The sequence below is a fragment of the Camelus ferus genome, chromosome 12 (genome assembly GCF_009834535.1).
Source record: "Camelus ferus isolate YT-003-E chromosome 12, BCGSAC_Cfer_1.0, whole genome shotgun sequence".
Lineage (NCBI taxonomy): Eukaryota > Metazoa > Chordata > Mammalia > Artiodactyla > Camelidae > Camelus > Camelus ferus.
In genome coordinates this window covers 52463377-52483337 of record NC_045707.1, presented here as the reverse complement: position 1 = coordinate 52483337, position 19961 = coordinate 52463377, and the positions used below count along the sequence as shown (strand labels likewise).

Genomic DNA, 19961 nt, shown 5'->3' with positions numbered 1-19961 from the left:
GCGTGTGTGTGTGTGTGTGTGTGTGTGTGTGTGTGTGTATGTGTGTGTGAATTCCCGTGGGATGTGGGGGCAGCTCATATGCCACGACTTATTTACAAATTGGAAGAAGGAGCTTCTGCAGGACAGAGAGGAATGGCAGCAGCAGGAGGGGGGCTGGGATGGGCCAGGGTGGGGAGATACCCAGATCACCTGTTTAGTGTAGATACCGAACCAGGATTCACACGATGCAGGGAGTCTCCTCGGAGGCGCACAGCTTCAGACAGCATCCTTCATCTCCCGTGATGCACTGCTTTCCTCTCGTCCTGGTCGGCTTCTCCGTTCAGATTCTGGTGACTTGGTCACGGCCGTGGTCTTGGCCGTCTAGTCCACCTTGAGTTTCGGCCCGTGACCTTTCAGGAGCTGGGCGGGTCTGGTGCCTCCCTAGAGTTATAACTGTCAGCGCCCTGTCCCGCTGAAGCCCTGCACAACTTCTGTGCAGTCAGCCCAGGCTGGTGGCTGTGGATGTATTACCACTGTCACTTTTCTCTCGTCCTCCTTGACAAAAGGAACTTCCAGAAGCCATACTTGTAAGTTCCCCCGTCTCAGTTGTACATGACTCAGTTTTAGTCAAAACTATCTATGAGGGAAGGTTTTTACTGAGCTCTGACGGGGAGGCTGAAACCCACTGCATTTTATTAATGTCCTTAGATGTGATGAAGACACTAAAATGACAGTCTTTCTCACACAGTTCTTGTTAATATATGTCACAGAAGCCAGTGTGTCCACATCACGATGTGTGTGCAGACTAAGTGACAAGTGCTTTGGACTTTCTGGAGTGTCTGTCAGATACCCACGCACTTACCCAAACGTCACGACTCAGTGTGCAGGCTCCTCTTCTGTAGCACACCTGCCACCAAGTACCAGGTCCTCATCGTCCACTTGTTCTGGGCTAGAATCTCACTGCCTGCACATGCCCACCCCAAGGTCCCTGGTCTGAGTCATGCCCTGAAGCTTCTGTCTCAAGTCCCTCACTCCCCTCCGTCCCCACCTCCTTCCCGGAGGGTCTGAGTTCTCACCACGTGCGTGGAGGCAGGACAGGTCTCCCTCCCGGAGCTCAGGGCCCGGCCCACGGGAGAAGACATGAATGTCTCAGGTGTGAAAGCACCAACAGTGACAAGCGGGGCCCGCTGAGGGGGCAGCAGGGACCAGAGGATGCGGGGATGCCTCTGGGAGCAGAGCTGAGACCTTGGTGCACCAGGAGTCCAGGCAGGGCCTGGAGGGGGCAGTTCCAGGCAGAGGAAGGGCCACGGGGACCCAGTGTGACCAGAGCCTCAGGGACCAGGGGGCAGTGGCGGGAAGTGAAGTCAGAGAGACATGCACGGTCGGTACCTCGTGGAGGCCAGGACCGCATGTGTCTCATGGAGGAAAGAAGAAAGGAGGGTTGGGAGCAAGCAACCGGCTCCGCTGATTCTCTACCTGAAGTTCCTCTGTTCCCGGAGCATCTGCAGGAAGGAAGCAGGTGAAGGGGCCTGGGACCCAGTGGGCAGCAGACAAGGTGGTCAGTCCTGGCAGGAGGAGGCAGGAGGGAAGCAGGTGAGGGGCCTGGGACTCAGTGAGCAGCGGACGAGGTGATCAGTTCTGCAAGTCGGAATGTGTTTTCATTTGGGGCCGTCAAGGTCTGCTGGTGGTTGGGGCTGGAGTTGGTTTACATGGAAAGAAGCACCAGGAACTGCACCAAGGCCCGTGACCTGGGCGGCTGGGTGAATGCGTTTACTGGGAAAGACTCAGGGAGGAAAAGAGGGTAACCCGGGCTGTCTGGACTTGCAAAGTTGAAGCCCCTGGAGCCGTCACACAAGGATCTGCAGTTCAGGGGAGAAGCCAGGGCTGTGGAGAGGAGTGCAGGAGGACTGCAGCCCAAGACACGGCACACCCACAGCCGCACGGTCACGCAGGGTGGGTACCGTCTACAGTCCACACCCGCAGGTGCTGGAGAAACGCGGTGTTACCTGAATTCAGCCATATTCTGGGGCATCTCACTCTCCTGTTTCAGTCCCCTGTGCCCTTGTCCATCAGGTCAGACGTAGTTTTGATCTCCCTTCGGGCAAGGGAAAACGGATTCAGCCAGTCTTCCAAACGTTTGTCCTCCCTTCTCGCCCCTTGAAATACAGCTTTTGAACTTTTAAAAGTTCCTGGTTCCTCTGTGATAGGTGTCCCTGGGCGTGGGGGGCCCTCCTGTTTGTCGCTGTGAAGGGAGGGAAGCCACAGGGGGAGAAGGAATGTGGAAAACGTCAGAATGCACAATTTCCTGCAAGATTTGTGTGCTTTATGCCTGCCTTTCTCAAATCGCTTTAGGCTCGGTGGGCAGGTGGGGTATCTTTGATCTGCTCAGCATCGTGTACCTGGAATCCAGCCCATGGCAGGTGTCCAGGTATCTGTGGAATTTATGATTGAATAAAGTGAAGGAAGGTTCGTGCCCTGCTTGTACGTGCACGTGCACCTGCTGTTCACGTGGGAACGTGACTAGGCAGCGGGGACCAGGGGTGGTTGGGAATTAGCAGATATTAAACTTCAGAGATGGTTTCGTCATCTGGAAACTTTTTACTGGTTTTGAAAACTGAAAGCTGGAGAAGCAGGCTAGAGAGAAATGAAGTGAACTACGTCTGGGTGATTCTTCCGTCTGCTGGGGGCCGTGTCCTCGAGTCCCAGCCCCGAGGCTCCCGACCTCTGCGGAGGGGAGCTCTGAGCTCTGAGGATGGAGAACTTCCAGCTTTGAAGCTCAGGTGTCAGAGTTGAAAGCGCCACACTGAGAAAGGTCTTTGAAGTCTCATGTTTTATCTTAAATCTTTATCTTAAAATCTTCAGGTTGGTTTTGTATTTGACTCCATGGTACGGGTGTATATATGTGTTTTAAAGTAAAAAGTGGGAGGAGGGTGTAGCTCAGAGGTACAGCAAGTGCTTAGCGTGCACTGGTACCTCCATTGAAAAAAACCTCTATAACTATATAAAAACGTTTTTAGTTAAAATTAAATTTAAATTAAATTAAATTTAAATTAATGTTTCTCCCAGCCCCAGTCTTCCATGACAGCCACCACCTGGGAGCGTGTGGCTGGCTATCCTGTCACTCCTATGGAAGGTGTGTTCTGTCGTAAGGAGTGCAGTGCTCGATCAGAGAGCAATTGGCATTTTCTCCTAAACAGGTTTCAAAAGGTCCATCCTTAACCGCAAACCTCAGGACCCTTGCAGCCAATGAATGGCCTTTTAAAGCAAACTGCTATCTTCCTTGGCCCAGAAAACCACTCCCCCGTCTCCAGTTTTCACTGCACCTCTGCACCGGCCAAGGTGATTTTTGTGTATACCAGAATCATCTTTTCATTTACACTTATTTTATGAAAGACAAAATCGAATAATATGGCTTTGACGTAATAATTAAATTTAAATATTGACAATTCCTCCTATCATGAAAACTGAAAGAAGTCGTAGGGCGTCTAAATTTAAAATGCCCTTACAATTGCATTTTCCTTCTTGGCTATTTTCAACCAGCCTGGGAAGTAAGGAGAGAGCGTTATCGCGGTCCGCCTTTTGACCGCCTGCAATCATAGCGGGCTGCTGTCCTCGCCCCAGCGCGTGCCGTCAGTGGAGAACTCATGAGGACAGGAGGCCTGCTTTCCCCAGGGAGGGGGTCTCCAGCCAGTACAGAGGCCTCCTTGTAAGAACCACCTGCCGGCCACCTACACTTTCACCACCAAACCCACGTACATTTGAGGAATCAGAGAAGAGCTTTAAATCCCAGTGGCAGGTATGAACCCTCCTCCATCGTGACTGGTAAACACGAGGGTGAAGCTAATTTCCAGCTTTAGCCGTGAGCCTTGGCACATCGCTGGTATCAAGTGTAAATATTTGAAAGTTAATTATCACAAAACAAACAGACCACTGTGTCCGGAGCAGACGGGCGCGTTTCAGGCAGCCAGAGACCCCAGCTGGCGGGCAGCTTGTGTAGCGTCTACGCAGCCAGTAACGGGCATCTGCAGCCCTTCCCGCCTCCCCCCGCCCGACGGCACCTGCCGCCTCACTGCAGAAGGTCCTGAGAACTGAAAGCTGCCGGAGTCGCTCGCCTGTCATGTCTTTGCCTTTGACACCATTGCCTGCCCGCCCTGCCACACGAGGGAAAACCCTGTGCTGCTGGATCCATCGGCCCAGAAGGGTGGTCCTCTGGCCTTAGCGAGGGGGCACCTCCTTGTCCGTGCACCCGGCATGTGCGGGTCCCGGCACCCCAACTGGAGCTGCCTGACTCCGCCCGTAACTGCCCTGTCCTTCCGTGTCCTCCTCTGCTCCTTCCTCCTGGAAGCAGCCAGGGTGACTTCAGTCCTTGTCTCTCCTTGGTGCATCCACCCATCGTGGGACAGAGAAAGCAGTCAGAATCATTTCGTCTTCCCACCTAGATAGCAAGCCCCCGGAGATGACGGGCCTTCACGCCTGGGCCTCCCTGGAAATGGCAGTGAACCGGCCTCCCGCACGGACGGGGCAGATCCCCTTGGCGGTGGGCCAGGCCACGCCCTCTCGGAGGAATGCCGGCAAGGAGCCGTGTGGCTTCTGAGCCGACCTGGGAGGCCAGCGTCTCCAGGAACATGAACAGGGATGTTAGAGAAGACGCGATGCTGGGGGCCCCGTGTCCCGTCAGGGCGGGTAGCTAGGCTGAAATCCATCGCGGTCCTTTGTGACAGAGAGAAAAGAGAAATCTCATTCAGATTTTAAACATGGTGCAACATCCCCCGCTTCGAGTTGTGGTGCAAAAGACGGGTTTGGGAACCACAGTACAGGAAGGGAACCACTCAGTCTTCCAGCTCCTTTATATGCTGAACGAGAATAATGATGTTTGTAGGAAGTTTGCTGTAAAGATTAAACTGAGAACAAAGAATTATAAGGAAGGTGTGGATGTGCTGCGCCTGCTATGCTATGCGGGCAGCTGGGGGAGGCGGCATCTGATGCTGGTCTGTCATCAGCTTGACTCCTGCGTTCATAACACCAACGCACCCCGACCTGACCTAACCTGACTGGGTGATGACACTGGTTACCTTTGCTGGGAGCCGCCCACCCGCGTGACTTCAGGTAGGTCTGGCTCCTCCACACTGACGCTGCTCAAGCACCCATGCTTTGAACTGGAGCGGGGGCACTCGTTTTCATAACTTACGCCTTTGCCAAGCGAGCTCCCCCGAGTGGGCCAGCCCACACAGCATCCTCCATCCCTCCATCCCGGGGCCTGGGGTTACCAGGAGACTGGCCAGAAGCTGCGGGCCATGCAGCTGAGCTTCTGGAAGATGCACTGCAGGTCTGCAGGGGCAGAGAGGAGGCAGGGAAGAGGCTGCCCTCCCACCAGGGCGCTCTGCCCTGCTCCACCCGCTAACCTTTCCCTTTCTGTGCTTCTGGGCATTAGCTTAAGAATGGGCTGGGATGGAGAGGGCATGGATCAGGGAGGGGACCCTCAGTGGCCTTGAGGATTCCTTCCATTTATAAAACATAAAACAAAGACAAGGAAAGAACCTGGGTCCTTTGTAAAGGAGCCCCTGAGGTTGTGAAGAGGCAGGATTCCAACCGGGCTGGCACCCTCCTGGGCCGTGCAGAATGAATGTTTTCTCGGCTCTGTGACAAGAGCTAATTTTAGAAAAATGATCCTTGAAAGATGATGACTCCCGAAGGCTATGAAGATGCACGAGTGTCTCACGGCTGTTCACACGCTGCGTCTTCTTTATTATTATTTCAGTGTTAAAACAAGTACTTAGATTTTGGAACATCTAGACAACTTCTACACACAAAAAGGCACGAGGAAAGCTGGCCAGAAGGGAGTCACAGCAGACGCAGCGATCAGTGTGTGCTTAAAAATTCTCGTTCACGAACACCGCTGCTCACGCGCGCCCACCGCAGGTGTGGGAAGGGCATCTTTCCAGTGGCAGAGCCCAGAGGGACCCTCTCTTTACCTTTGGACAATGTAAGAAGGTACTGACAACCCTCTGCTGCATCGTTACGTCTGCCTGCGGTGGTCCTTACATTTTGTAATTCCACTGGGCACCTTGTCATAAACTGCCTTCTGGATAAGGCGCTTTCTTTCTGAGTGGCTTTTGAAGTAGCATGTAAGTACTCTTCCGTTCTCTTCTGAACATCCCTGCAGAAGGGGGACTCATTCCTTTGAGAATTAGTTCCTAAGACAAGGGGAACTGGAATTCCTGAGTGGGTAGAATGATCAGAATTATTTCTAGCGCGGCCAGGTGGTGATGTTGGAATCAATCGTTGTGGGAAAGAAAACAAAGCCACAGGGCACAAATGATGCTTCTAACCTTGCCAGTCCTCCCGACGACCTTGCAGGACCCAGGGGGGAAGTCCTCCTCCCAGGAGCCTGGGAGTGACAGCCTCCGTCACAGAAGCCATCCCACCGAGGCTCGCAGGAACCTGTGAGCTGGAAGCCTCTTTCCACCATCACCTGGGAACCAATGCTCTGCCCGAGGAGCCTCTGTTTCTGTCTCTCTGATGTGATCTAGGTCCCCACTAGTGAGGGGACAGAGCAGGGAGGGCTGCAGATGCCGCCTGTTTGAGCTGCACCAGCACAGCCCCGTTTCAGCTGTGCCGCGCAGAGGGAGAATGTGGTTTTCTCCTGTCCAACATTTCTTCCCAAGCAGCTGGACGGTTATTTTAAGGAAAAGAATGGTCCATGGCTATGACGTAGACAGGGGTCTCCTTCATCTCCGCGTCCTGGATTTTTGCAGATATGCTGATGACTGCGGCCACCATCCGTGCAGTGCTTTCTGTAGCATTTCGCCAGCAGAGGATTTGCGCCGCCTTGAGATTTCATCATTTTGGAGAACGTTCCCTTTATTGGCAACAGAGGGTGGCAGTGATGGGGTGTGGGGAAGGCTTCGGATTGTTAGCAGTTGAAGCCTCCCCGTGAGCAGAGGCGGGGAGCCCGCGCCTCCCTGGTGCTGCCGCTCAGCGGGGCCGGGAGGAGGGTGAGGGGTCCCCCTGTGCTCCTGCCACTCCCCTTTCTCAGGGCCCAGAGGCCTCGCAAACCCTGCCATTTCCACCTCCCAGCGCCACGGTCAGTGATTCAATCAATGAAACCTCAACAAAGTTGTGGAGGCCACAGCTCAGTGGAGCTTTGTGGCTGGTGAACACATCCCTGTCCCAAGAGGGTGACATTTCCTGACACCACGGCAAGGACGGCACGGAATCTCTGCACTTGGGACACACCCCCGACCTGGAACTCTGTGTGTCCCTCACAGGAGCCTGTGGTCATTGGTCCAGTGCTTTCCTGAGTTCTGCTCATCATTTTAGCAAATCCTTCAGCCTGAGGGGTGTCGTGGGAACCCCCCCAAGATTGGTAGTCAAATGGTCAGAAGTGCAGGTGGCCTGGGGACCTGACTTAAGGCTGGCGTCTGGCGTGGGGACGGGCTTGTGGGATGGTGTCCTCGCCTGGCGGGGGCCAGGCCACCGTGCTGGTTAGTGTCAGAGCCATATGCACTGCACTCAGTTAGGGCAGACACAGAATAACTGTTATTAACGGTGATTTTGTGATTTCTGATAGAAGTGCTGAAATCCTGGAAACAGCTTCCAGATCTGCAGGCTGATGACAGAGTAAAGCCCTTGCTCCTGAGTGGTCCTATTTTTTTTTTAGTCCCTGAAAAGCAATGTTATCTTTTTTTTCCATTTTGTCTATTTTCAAAATCAAATTCTTTGCAGTATAAAGTACATGCAATAAAATGGACCCGTTTTTAGAGCATCCTCTGAGGTGAGCTTGACAGAGGGGCTGAGTGCACAGGTTTAGAAAGATTGTTCTCAAAGCGCCGTCGCCCAGACACACGTGCACGTCTGCACACTGCCCAGTGAGCTGTTCTGATGAGCTGTGCTCGGAGCTTGGCAGTGAGCTTTGACAGCCTGGGGACACTGCCCAGACATTCTGGAACGGAAATACGAAAGTATTCAGATTGTAGCAACATTGGGGGAAGATGATCCTTCCCCACAGACAGTGTAAGAATCAGATTCTTATGATCAGTTGGAATCAGAACTTAGTGCTAAAAGTGTGAGCAGATGGGTTTTTATATGCTGTCTGCTGCCTGCTATCTCTGTGGCTTCGGGCAAGTTACTTAACCTCTCTGGGCTTCAACTTTCTGACTTGTGGAATGGATGAAGCCGTGTTTCCTACCTTATTAGGTGCTGGGGAGACCAAATGGGATCATCCAAGGGAAGCGCGGGGCAGCACAGGGTCTGGCCCACCGCGGGTCGGCTGCCAGCATTGTGTTCTGTAGGTTCCTTTCTCAGCATCAGTGTTTCCAGCTTGGTGGGCGCAGGCTCGTTACGTGTGTTCGACACACGACTTTCAAGGGAATCTAAAGCCCTGCTTCCAGGTGAAGGCAAGATAAAGAAGCACTTTTTAAGAAGCCACAGCTTACAGAAGCAGCAGCAGTGAACGCTGCTTTTCCCGTAATCTCTCTGAGAGGCTAGACCCTCGTCTCAAGGACGCGCAGCTGTTGGAACCACGCTGGGCATTTCTCATTTGGCGTTTCTATCAGAGCCTGTTCCAACGATCACTTCTGGTGTAACGAGTCATCCAGAAACTTGGTGGCTCACAACAACAATCTGTCATTTTCATTCCTGGTTCTGTTGGTTGACAGGGCTCGGCTGGGTTCTCCTTTGGGGTCTTACCTGCGGCTACAGCCAGAGGTTGGCCAGGGCTGGAACCATATGAACACTCCACTGGGCTGGAGTCCAAGATGGTGCCGAGGCCAGGAACAGCTGGACAGCCCGGGCTGATCTGGGCATCTCAGCTCACGTGGGCTTTCCACGTGGCTGGCCGCGCTGCGTGGTGGACTCGGGCTAGAGAGACGTCTTTGCTGGTGGCTACTTCCCCCAGCGCGAGTCTTTTAAAGGCAGGACGTGGAAGCTACTGGATGTGGGCCTGCTAACTGGTCAGAAGGGGAGAGGGGAGACTGGGACCGACCCCACCCGGGGGGAAAAGGCCAAAAGATCTGTGTCCATCTGTAACCAGCTACAGGGCCACAAAGCATGTGGCTTCTCACCTTACACACCTACTTTTCCACCAGAGACAGGGTACGGCTTCCCCAGGTGACTCCACAGATGTGGGTCTCACCCACTCGGAGTTCAGGTCTCACCTGAGTAAAGCCCAGTCCCCGCATCACGGCCTCTGCTCACACGCCCCCCGCCCCCGCCTGTCTTCCTGGAGGCCTGTCAGCCCGCACTGGGGGGGGGGGGAGCTCCCTCTGCGAGCTCCGCCCAGCAGGCTGGCTTCCTGAGAGTCCGACTCCTCCTGAGGCCCTCCTCTCCCCCCGCCTCACCTGCCCTGAAAGCCTCTGCAACCAGCATCTTACCCCTTGTCAGAGACCTCCCGTTCCTACCACAGACGTGACCCAGACCTCCAAGTAGGCCCCCAGGCCCCCCATCCCAGGACTGAATGGGGCAGCTTCCCAGCTCAGTTTCCCCCAAATGGTCTCCCTGCCTCTTCCAACCCCATCACCATACACACAGCTGTGCACACCTGCAGACACACAGCTCCCACTCCCAACACACACACATGCACACACATACATGCACACGTGCATGAACACATGCACAAACACGTAACGTGTGCATACATACATGCACACCCATGCACACACACACACACACACACAGGCTTACTTCGCACGCCTGTGCTTCCCCCTCTCTGGGACTTTGCTTACATCCCTGAAGCTCAGGTGCATTTATCAATGTCATGTTGTTGCCCTTAGTACCAAGCACTGGGCTCCCCGAGTAGCAACGTGGCCATAAACGTGGGCTGGGACACCGATGGCCAGGCAGGGTCCTTTGCTCCCACATTGTGTCTTGGACCCTCCTCTCTGCCTCCTCCCTCGCCCTCTGTCTGCTGGAGGCTCACCTAGAGTCAATCTTGCTTCTTATCTCCCCCCTTGTTTAAAATTCTGGCATACGTCCTTGCCCATCTTATTCCATCAGGGGCGTGAGGGGGTTGCCTGAGGGCTGTTTTGAGCTCCACAGACATCCCGGCATAACCGTCCCCCGGAGCCCCAGTCACGGAGCCATCGCTTCCTGGGGACCATCTGTGCACTTCTGGCAGGTCCCCGGCAGTTTCCCTGGGAAACGCAGAGCAGAGCTGCTGTGCAGTTGCTGAGCTTTGAGCCTTTAGGGTCTGCTGAGCAAGTGAGGGAGGGGAACCTCTGCCAAGCCCTCCTGCCTGGCTTCACCAGGTCGGAATTCTGTAACCAGCTGCAGGGACAGGTTGCTGGGAGGGGCCCGGATGGAACAGCCCTCAGGTGGGGAGGCAGCCGCCTCGTTGAGGTGCCTCTAGAAAGTCTCCCTTACACCCACTGCACTTCCCCTCTGCCAGGATTCTCAGCTGAGGTGGTGGGACCCCTTGTATCACAGACGTCACGGGCGGGTGGATATGACCCCTGAATTTAGCCGAAGCTCCTATGATCCTGGTTTCTGATGCGTCTTCTCACCCTCCCCAGGGACCCTCTCAAGACAGACTGTCCCCAGCACTGTCCCACAGCGTCCTATGTGGCTAACTGTAACACCCCACTGTTTTTCAGGTCCATCCCGCCTCCCGCCGCCTTGGGACACAAGGTGCTGACCCCGCAGACCTGCCATGAAACCGCACTTGAAGCAATTGAGACAAGGCATGCTCTGCGGGATATTTGCGTGGGGGCTCCTCTTCGTGGCGATTTTCGTCTACTTCACCGACAGCAACCCTGCTGAGCCCGCGCCCAGCTCCTTCTCCTTCCTGGAGACCAGGAGGCTTCTGCCGGTGCAGGGGAGGCAGAGGGCCATCATGGGCGCTGTGCAGGAGGAGCCCGCCCTGCCCGAGGGCGCGGACGCACCCGGGCGGCTGCCCGGGGTACCCCCGCCCGGCCCTCTGCACGCGGGGCCGGGTGACCTGCAGACATGGGCCCAAGATGGGTTGCAAAGTGAAGAAGAGTTCTTTTCACCTCAGACGGGGAGAAAATCTCAAAGCACTTTGCCCCGGGAGGACGCCGCTGGCCGGCCAGGGGCGCACAGCCGCGCTCCGGGCCCGTCTGGGCCTCTGTCCCCCGGAGACCCAGGCCCGCCGGTGGGGGCTGAGCCGGCGCACCAGGCCCCGGGGAGGCGGGCGCAGAGACGGCCCCGGAGGCTGGGAAGGAGCACCGCACCGGAGGAGGGCGAGGACGGTGACCGGCTGTCCTCGTCCATGTCCAGCGCCTTCCTGCGCCGGCTCTGGAAGGGCGACGCGTCCCCCCGGATGCTGCACCCGCGCCTGCAGAAGGCCATGCGCGCCTACCTGAGCGCCAACAAGCACGGCGTGCGCTTCCGCGGGCGGCGGGCGGCCGGGCGGAGCCGCGCGGAGCTGCTGTGCGCGCTGCGGGGCCGCGTGCGGGTGCGCACCCTGGATGGCACCGAGCCGCCCTTCTCGGCGCTGGGCTGGCGCGCCTTGGTCCCCGCCGTGCCGCTCGGCCAGCTGCACCCGCGCGGGCTCCGGAGCTGCGCCGTGGTCACGTCGGCTGGCGCCATCCTCAATTCCTCGCTGGGAGAGGAGATAGGTGGGTCCCCCGCGGGTCTCCAGATCCTGCGCCCCGAGCGCCCGAGGCCCTGGATCCCCTCCACGCAGGGTGGCTGGTGTGGTCCTGCTGTTTTTGGAGAGTCTTAGGTCTTTTTCCTTCGCTGGGACGGAATGAGTCTGGTTGGGATTCCCTCAGAGATCTCCTTTGGGGTGATTTTCAAGCCGAGGCGTTCTCCCCAGAGCCGGGGGCCGGGGGTAGGGGAGGCCAGTGGCCCGTCTGGCTGCCGGTCTCACGGCTCGTCTCCTGTAGAAGCCCCGTTCTGCACGGATGGGCTCCCAGCGGGGGTGCACGCCTGATGAACCAGAAAGGTAGTGGGATTATGAGGGAACAGGGAACAGAAAGGACAGCAGGGGACCCGCACGGAGCAGCGACCCTAAGGGTCAGCTCCAGGGAGAGGTTTGTATGATGATAGTTTTAACTCTGTCAGAGACTGAAGCCCGATCCCTGGGCCCTGCTGGGAGCTGGACCACTGCTGCCAACATTGTCCCTGCGGGAACCCGAGTCCTGACCTCCCAGGGTTGGTGCGTGTCCAGGCTCTGGGCCCTGGCCCCGGCACCTCCCAGGGACCTTCTCCCGGACGGTGAATAACCCACCACATCCTGGGCTTCCATCTTCCCTGCTGAACTGCCTTCCAATCCACGTCGAGCCCTGGAGCACCTCCGGGTGGTGGTTCCTCTGTTACTCTGGCCTCTCCAGAGAAAGGGACCAGTGGGATATTGATGGAGAAAGATATATTTTAAGACCTTATTCCCGCTGTGGTGGGCGGGTACAGATAAGTCTGGAACCTGCAGGGCAGGTGGGCAGGCAGGCAACTCAGGAGGGTTTCTGCATCTGGAAACTTCAGTCCAGTCTAAGGCCTCCAACTCCCCTGGTGCCGGTCCCTGTGCTGCGCCCTTTAGGCTCATTCGCTCATTTCGCAAACACCCACGGAGCCCCTACTCTGCCGGCTTCTGTCCGGGGTGCCAGGAAGACAAGTGTGGACCAGATGCAGGCTCGGCCTCAGGCCCCGATGTAAGCCAATGCTGCCACACGTTCTCAGGTAGAAGGCATTAACTCGTAGCCAACCTGGGTGTGACTTTCAGGGACCCTGCCCACTTGTTAGAAAGGAATCACCGTGGTTCCTGGGGCGTCGTCAATGTTCCGTGTCCTTGAAGAGTAGCCGAGATTCCAGAGCTGTCTTGAAAGAGGGTGATGCTTTCTGTTAAAATCGGGCTGCCCCACCCAGACCTCCTCTCACAGGCTCTTGGGAATGAGGCCGAATGTGGAATTTTTGAGAAGCTGAAGAAACAAAGCCCAAGTCTGGGCTTGAGGCCTGGGGTCCCAGGGTCCCTGTGCTGACATTAAACAGGCTCACAGTAACACTGTCCATGTGTCACTTGGACTTGCAGCCAAAGCCAGAGCTGGCCGGCTGTAACCCATCAGGAGGGAGCCGTGGTGTGGAGGCCCCCGTGGTGAAGTAAAGCCACACTCCTCCCTCCTTTCCAAGGACCGTTATTAATAATGGAGGAAGGAATTTAAGCAGCATGCTTTAAAGCAGGCAGTGACTTGCTCCTGGTTTGGCTGGGCTTTGTTATAAGCACTGCTGCATCAGTAGCTGCGCCTTTGGGTTGCTCCTGCCTGGCAGAGAGCGGCTCCTTGCTCTTTATTCTGGCTTGAATATCCCCGATCAGAGTCCTGTCCACTCTCCTCTATTCAGAATTTGGAGGAGAGTCTGAAAGACACTGGCAGTTACACATTTCCCAGAAACGTGACATGTCAGTCACATCTTTGTTAGTTTCTAGCTTTCACATTCATTGTATAGTGTTCGCATTTTTTCCCCTTTTTTTAAATAGAAGTCTAGTCAGTTTACAATGTTGTGTCAATTTCTGGTCTACAGCGTCATGTCTCAGTCATACATATGCACACATATATTCCTTCTCATATTCTTTTTCATTACAGGCTCTTACAAGGTATTGAATATAGTTCCCTGTGCTGTACAGTAGGACCTTGTTGTTTATCTGTTTTAAATAGAGTAGTTAGTATCTGCAAATCTCAAACTCTCGATTTATCCCTTCCCACCCCCTGGTAACCATAAGTTTGTTCTCTATGTCTGTGAGTCTGTTTCTGTTTTGTAAATAGGTTCATTGGTGTCTTTTTTCTTTCTTTTTTTAGATTACACATATGAATGATATATCATATGGTATTTTTCTTTCTCTTTTTGGCTTACTTCACTTAGAATGACAATCTCTAGTTCCATCCATGTTGCCGCAAATGGCATTGTTTTATTCTTTTTTATGGTTGAGTGGATTCCACTGTATAACTATTACCATGGCTTCTTTATCCAGTCCTCTATCCATGGGCATCCAGGTGGTTTCCGTGTCTTGGCTGTTGTAAGCAGTGCTGCTGTGAACACACACACTCGTGTGAAGCATTGTGATTAAACTTGTACAGAGGTAACTGAAGAACAAACATACTCAGAATTTTTTTTTGATTTTCTGTTTTGCCTTGATCCCTTTGAATGCAGTTTTGTATCTAGCAGTTTAAGAATACATAACGGCAGCATAATTCCGTTTGTAAAGACAAAAGGTCTTTCGTTTTTGTAAGCCGGCATCTCAGCATCAGCCCTTGTGCAAGCCAGGTGCTGCGTGTCCCCTTCCCACTCACCTGAGTGAGCCCGTGCTTATCGACACAGCTGTTAGATTTCCTGAAGATTCCTTCAGGGAAATTTGGGGAGGTGGGCGTGCTGAACTATTTCGCAGAATTCATCTTGGCCCTTAAACGTTAACTTGGAAACTGGCTAAGAGGAGAGGACTTGCACGAGGTGGTGGGCGTGTGAAAAACTGAGCACAGAGCTAGAAAAGCAACCTGCGGGGGGGCTCAGCCCCGCCCCTCTCCCAGGAAGGGGACCAGGGAGGCCCCAGGCTGCGCGTCCACCGCCCCCAGCACTCTCTGCCGGCTGCTCTGCGGGCAGTGCCCCCCCACCCCCGTTTCCCCAGCTCCCTCAGACTGAGTCACACCTGGCCATTGTTTTTGAAAAGAACAGTGTAGCAGCTGTAAACACCTCCACTTTGAATATGTTATCGAAAAGCAGACTGAACTGTTTTGGAAACAAGCGACAATCTTTTCTAGAGTCATGAGATGCTCTTTCTTTCCACCCATTCCTGTAAATAATAATCTCGCAGTGAGATCACCGCCAACAGGCCTGTGGAAACACACTCCAGACTGAGCAGGTCTGCTCTGAACTAACGGCAGTGGCCTTGAACGGGAGATCAGGGTCTGTGACTTGAAACAGATTCTGGGAAGCCTGTGGGAAAGGGGAGGAGGCCATGTGGGAGTGGGGTGTACGGCACTCCCAGGGAGAGCTGGGCATTTGGACTGTCCTGTTACCTTACCTCAAGTGGGGGGGGGGGTATGGCTCAGTGGTAGAGCACGTACTTAGCATGCAAGAGGTCCTGGGGTCAGTCCCCAGTCCCTCCATGATAAATACATAAATAAGTAGACCTAAGTACTCCCCCCAAAACAAACAAATCAACCTTACTTTAAAAAAGCAAGAAAGTAGATCATATAGTCATTCAACAAGCATGGATTCCCCAGCTCTGCACTAGACACTGCACTTACCCTAGTGACAGCAGGGTGGATAAGGCACAGACCCTCAAATGCTCTGCTGTCTCATGGGAAAGGCAGACTGTAAACAGACCATTGCAATCTCATGATTAGGAGAAGGACAAAGAGAGACGTGGACTGACAGGGCAGGGGTGACACCCGACTCCCACCCCACTGCGAGGGCTGATGTCTGGGCAGAGAGCGGAGGTTAGCAAAGACCACTGAGAAGAGAGGTCCAGGTCAAGCATCGCAGGGAGATGAGGAACAGTGCAGTATGCGGGTGACGAGGGCTGGGGTGGCCCCGGGGCCGGGGCTCAGAGAGAAGACAGATGAGCTGGACGGCTGGGCAGGAGGCCAGCCCCCTCCTCCGAGCTCTAGGGTGTCACTCCCTAGAAATCAGACCTTACGTAATGACTCTCATAACAGCGACCACTTGTAGGGTGTTTACTGCAGAGACGGTCCCGTCCTAAAGGCTTTTATGTGTTGACTGTTTCAAGCCATCCGGTGCTGACGGGTGGAGATGCTTATTCCTGTTTTACGATAAGGAAGCCCGGCACCCAGGGACCCCGAGGGCGGAGCCGGACTCAAATCACAGTCTGGGTCTCAGAAGCCCCAGCTCTGGCCCCTGGGTCTCGTGGTGCAGAGGCATGGAAATCTTCGAAGTAGAGGAGTGTTGGATCCACTTTCATTCTGGAAAGGTTGCTCCAGAGCCAAACTGGAGGGCACCGGGGAATCAGGCAGATTGCAAGCGTCCCCGGGAGAGGCCGGGGGCACCAGGGCAGTGGATTCAGGAGGGGAAAGGGGCATCTCCTTGGCAGCTACTCCCCCAAACGCTGGAGGATTTGGGTCCCTTGCTGGTGTGGATTCCGCTTTCTGGCTGAGCTCGGGAAAGGAGGGCGGGGGTGGGAAGTGGGGCCCTGGGCTGGCCATGGATCTGGTGCCAATGCCCCTCCTGTCTGGGAGCTCCTGGCGGGCTTTTAATCTTCCTCAGTGGATGCACTTAGCCCGGCTCTGTTCTCAAGGTCAACGTGAAATGGCTGCAGAAACGACGCCTGACTTTCTTCCCCGCGCTTACTGTCTGATCCGTTCCTTCTTCTCTGAATATGAATGGACAGCTTCATTTTGAAGGCACGTCATCTGGGGAGGCCCAGCCAAGCTCACATTTACAAACACGTCTGAGTGACGGACACACGCAGCTGGTCCTCCCACCCTGGTCCATTCCGCTCCATTCATGGCAGCCCCACCTCTCTGCCTCCTCCAGGAAATTGGCCTTTTAACTCTCCAGCTTCCTACCACTTCCAAAGGAGTGAAGCTAGGTTACCTTTCTGCGCCCTGTGCCTTGTGAAGTTGTTCTAAGGCTTAAAACACACCTCAGTGTAGAACACTGGCATTTAGAAGACTGTACGTAATTTGGAGTTTCTACATAACTGATTAGAAATGCACCCGCTACCTAGCATCCTTGGTTTGTTCACGTTGCCTCCAGACGGAGGCTGTGTCCCAGGGCAGCGTGCTTGGTGGTAGGACTGGTCCAGCAGAGCCAGCATCACGCCTCCTGCCCTGGAGTGGTCCTGATTCCCTCTGAGTGCCTGGAGGCCACCCCATCATCTGAGCCCCCCTCACTCCCTGCCCGTGGGAGGGTTGCCCCAGGCCAGCAGCTCACATGGTACACTCCCCCAAGGGCCCTCCAGACCCTTTCGGGGGGTTCATGAGGTGAGAACTGTTTTTCCACTAGTACCCAGAGGTCTTTAACTGTTGGCATCTGAACTGATGATGCAGAAGCCATTGTGGATAAAACCGCGTCTTAGAGTAGATCAGGGCAATGGTACCCAGCTTCACTAGTCCTGAGGGAGCATCTTGCTGCCAAGCTTCGCAGTGGAAGGAAAGGTTCCAGTTCCTTGTAAGGATGTCCTTGAGGAGGCAGTAAACGCGGTCAGTTTTATTAGATTTCAGTCTTTGAGTGCATGTGCTTTTAAGACGAAGTGTGAAATAACATGAGAGCTTGTCCATGGGGCCAGCCCACATGGAAACGCGCTTGTGTGACTGCGTTGTGAGTGGAACTAGCCGCTTTTGTCACGAGACACAACTATACTTGAAACAAATGGCCAACAGACATACTTTGTTTAGACTTGAATATTTGACAGACATTTTCTCAAAAAGGAAGGAAGCCAGCCTGTCACTTTTAGGGAAATAACTAAGAGTCTGTAGCCAGTGATCAGGTTAAAGCTTTCAACCACGAGCTTGGAAGCTTCCCAGGCGCAACGAGTGATGAGCTCTGTGGCGATACTGAGGACATTGGACACTTCATAATGAAATACATCAGTACTTGAAGATCAACTTATTGAACTGATAGTTTCCAAATGACTGCTGTGCGGTGTTATGTAAATATTCATGAGTGAATCACCCATTTTAAGAGCGAGACTAATAAACGGATTTTTAACGCAGCAGGGCGTGAAAGGTCATTGACATCGTGTCACATGCCACATTGCCACCAACCTCTCAGAAACTCTTGTCGAGTTTTGGTGATGCATCAGAGGAAAATTTTCCCAGTAACCTGGAAAGACTCTTCCGACATTCCCTCCATTTTCAGTGATGTCTCTGCATCTCCATTTATTTCAACTAAAGCAATATATTGTAGCAGATTAAGTGCAGAAGCAGATTCGTGAAACCCACTGTCTTCCAAAGAGCCAGGCGTTAAGGAGATTTGGGAACACTTAAAACAGTGCCAATCTGCTCCCTGATTTTTGAAGCATTTTTTTTTACTAAAATGGGTTATTTTAAAGATAATATTGTATAATGATAAATATTTTAAATTTTTCTTTCTTTTTTTTACTTACTAATGTGATTTATCTTGAAAGATAGAATCTAAACAAACGAAAGGTCCCTGGGTTGTCAGTTATTTCCAAGGATGTAAAGGGACCCTGAGATCAAGAAATAAGAACCACTGTTTTGGGAGGTCTGATTTTTCTAGCTCAAATATCACTTGAAATTTTATGATGAAACACTCTTCAATAATAATAAATCATATGGCAAATAGTTACACCCCAAAAATGCAAAAGAGTGCCTAAATTGTGAAGGAAAGAAAATTGTAAACGTTTGAGTTTGGGGCATCATTTACACAAAGCATAGATCACCTAAAATCTGGGGATTGGCAAACTTTCTTTTTAAGAGCCGGGTAGTAAATATTTTAGGCAGCGTGAGCCTCAGGGCCTCCGTCACAACTCAGCTCTGCTGTTACAGACGACAGATTAATGCAGGGGTGAGTCTGCGCTGCGGGGGTGCAGGGTTGCTCCCTAAAACACACTGTAGCTTGCCGGCTCCTGCAAAGTTTCCCCTAAAAGAACACTGTAGGGTTTCCAGATGGTATAGCCAGGCACCCTTTATGCGCTGTCTTCCAAAAGTGTAGTAATGTGAGTGCTCAAAACTGGAATCCAAATCCTTCTGGGGAGGAGGGCACAGCTTAGTGGCAGAGCGCGTGCTTAGCATGCACAAAGTCCTAGGTTCACTCCCCAGTGCCTCCATTAAAAAGTAAGTAAATAAACCTAGTTACCTCCTCCCCACAAAAAAAAATTAAAAATTAAAAATTCAATTTAATCTTCTGAGTTCTGGGCTTTGGAGAAAGGCACACTGTTTGGTAACGTGGTTTTCGTGATGGCGCGCACACTGAGTTTCTGCTGTCTGGGGAGGATGAGGCTCTGTCCCCAGGAGACCACCCAGAGGGGATCAGACTCATGGGAGGAAGGCCAGCTGCTCTGGGGCTTGTGTGGGGTATGGTCACAGCACCTGCAGGCTGTTTGGCAAGTCAGAAATACCTGATCTCACCCCTCAGTCTCTCACAAACAGGCACTGTGGTTGCTCCAAGTTAAACTAGAAATGTGCGTGGGATTTTTGAAGCTAAAGAAAGCCCATAGAAATTCCCTATTGCTGGTTAACTCTGGTTTCAGCCAGGGTTTGGGAAACACATGAGGTGGCTCTAGAAATTTCGGAACATATGTATGTGTCTCGACTGCTTTGTGGAAAGGGAGTGTGTCCCCACCCCACCCCTTAATCACAAGCCCGCTGTCCTCCACCTGTCCTCTTTGTCTCCGTGAAATGGGAGGCTGGCTTTCCCCCGGGAGCTGAGAGAACATGGGTCTGACCATCAAGTCAGATGACGAGAGACGCAGACGCCTGTTGTAGCTGCAGCTTGGTGAACCTCGAGGGCCCTTACTGGGAGCCCGCGCCATCGGTGGCCCTGCCCCGCTCCAGGGCTGCTGCAGGTGGTCAGACCTTGACATTGCTGAGATGCAGGGTCTTCTTGGCTTAGCAGAATGTAACAGTGCACAGAAATCAGGGCTGGTTTCATCTTAGGCACAAACCAGCACCCAGAAGGGGTAAAGCTGCGCTGAAGGCTGTTGATCCCATTGAATGAGACACACCGGATCTTGGGGCAGGTGGTGGCTTTACACGCACCATGAGCGCCCCCATGCTCGGCACAGGGGAACGAGCAGCAGCCAGCCCAGTTCCCATAGATTCCACCTTCCAGATAGAACCTTCCGGAGAAAGGCTGCATCTAACGGATGCTTTAAAGAATGTGAGCCAAGTATCTACATGTCCCTTAGGCGATACAGGACCACTTGTAACGGATGTATATGTTTTCAAGCTTGTTTGCCCCCTAGCCAAGATCTCATTCTAAATAAACAGTGAACAGAAAAACATATGTATGGTATTTGAACTTCATGGGCGCCCAGTTAGCTTCAGGTGTCCAGAGATCTGCTTTAAGGTGTGTTCCTAGATTATGCTGATTCTGCAGAGAAAAAAAAATTTTGA

At 53.5% G+C, this 19961-nt stretch overlaps 1 protein-coding gene across 5 annotated transcripts in view; it reads left to right on the top strand.

The window, feature by feature from the left end:
- Positions 1 to 19961, top strand: part of ST6GAL2 (ST6 beta-galactoside alpha-2,6-sialyltransferase 2) — a 60325-nt gene that overhangs the window by 17008 nt on the left and 23356 nt on the right. For all 5 annotated transcript variants that reach the window (XR_004324770.1, XM_032493654.1, XM_032493653.1 and 2 more), the window contains exon 2: positions 10569 to 11552. Coding sequence is in view for 4 of the 5 variants with exons in the window: in XM_032493654.1 (XP_032349545.1) it covers positions 10625 to 11552 (928 nt within the window). In the remaining variant the exon portion in view is untranslated. The remainder of the gene's footprint in view (positions 1 to 10568; positions 11553 to 19961) is intronic.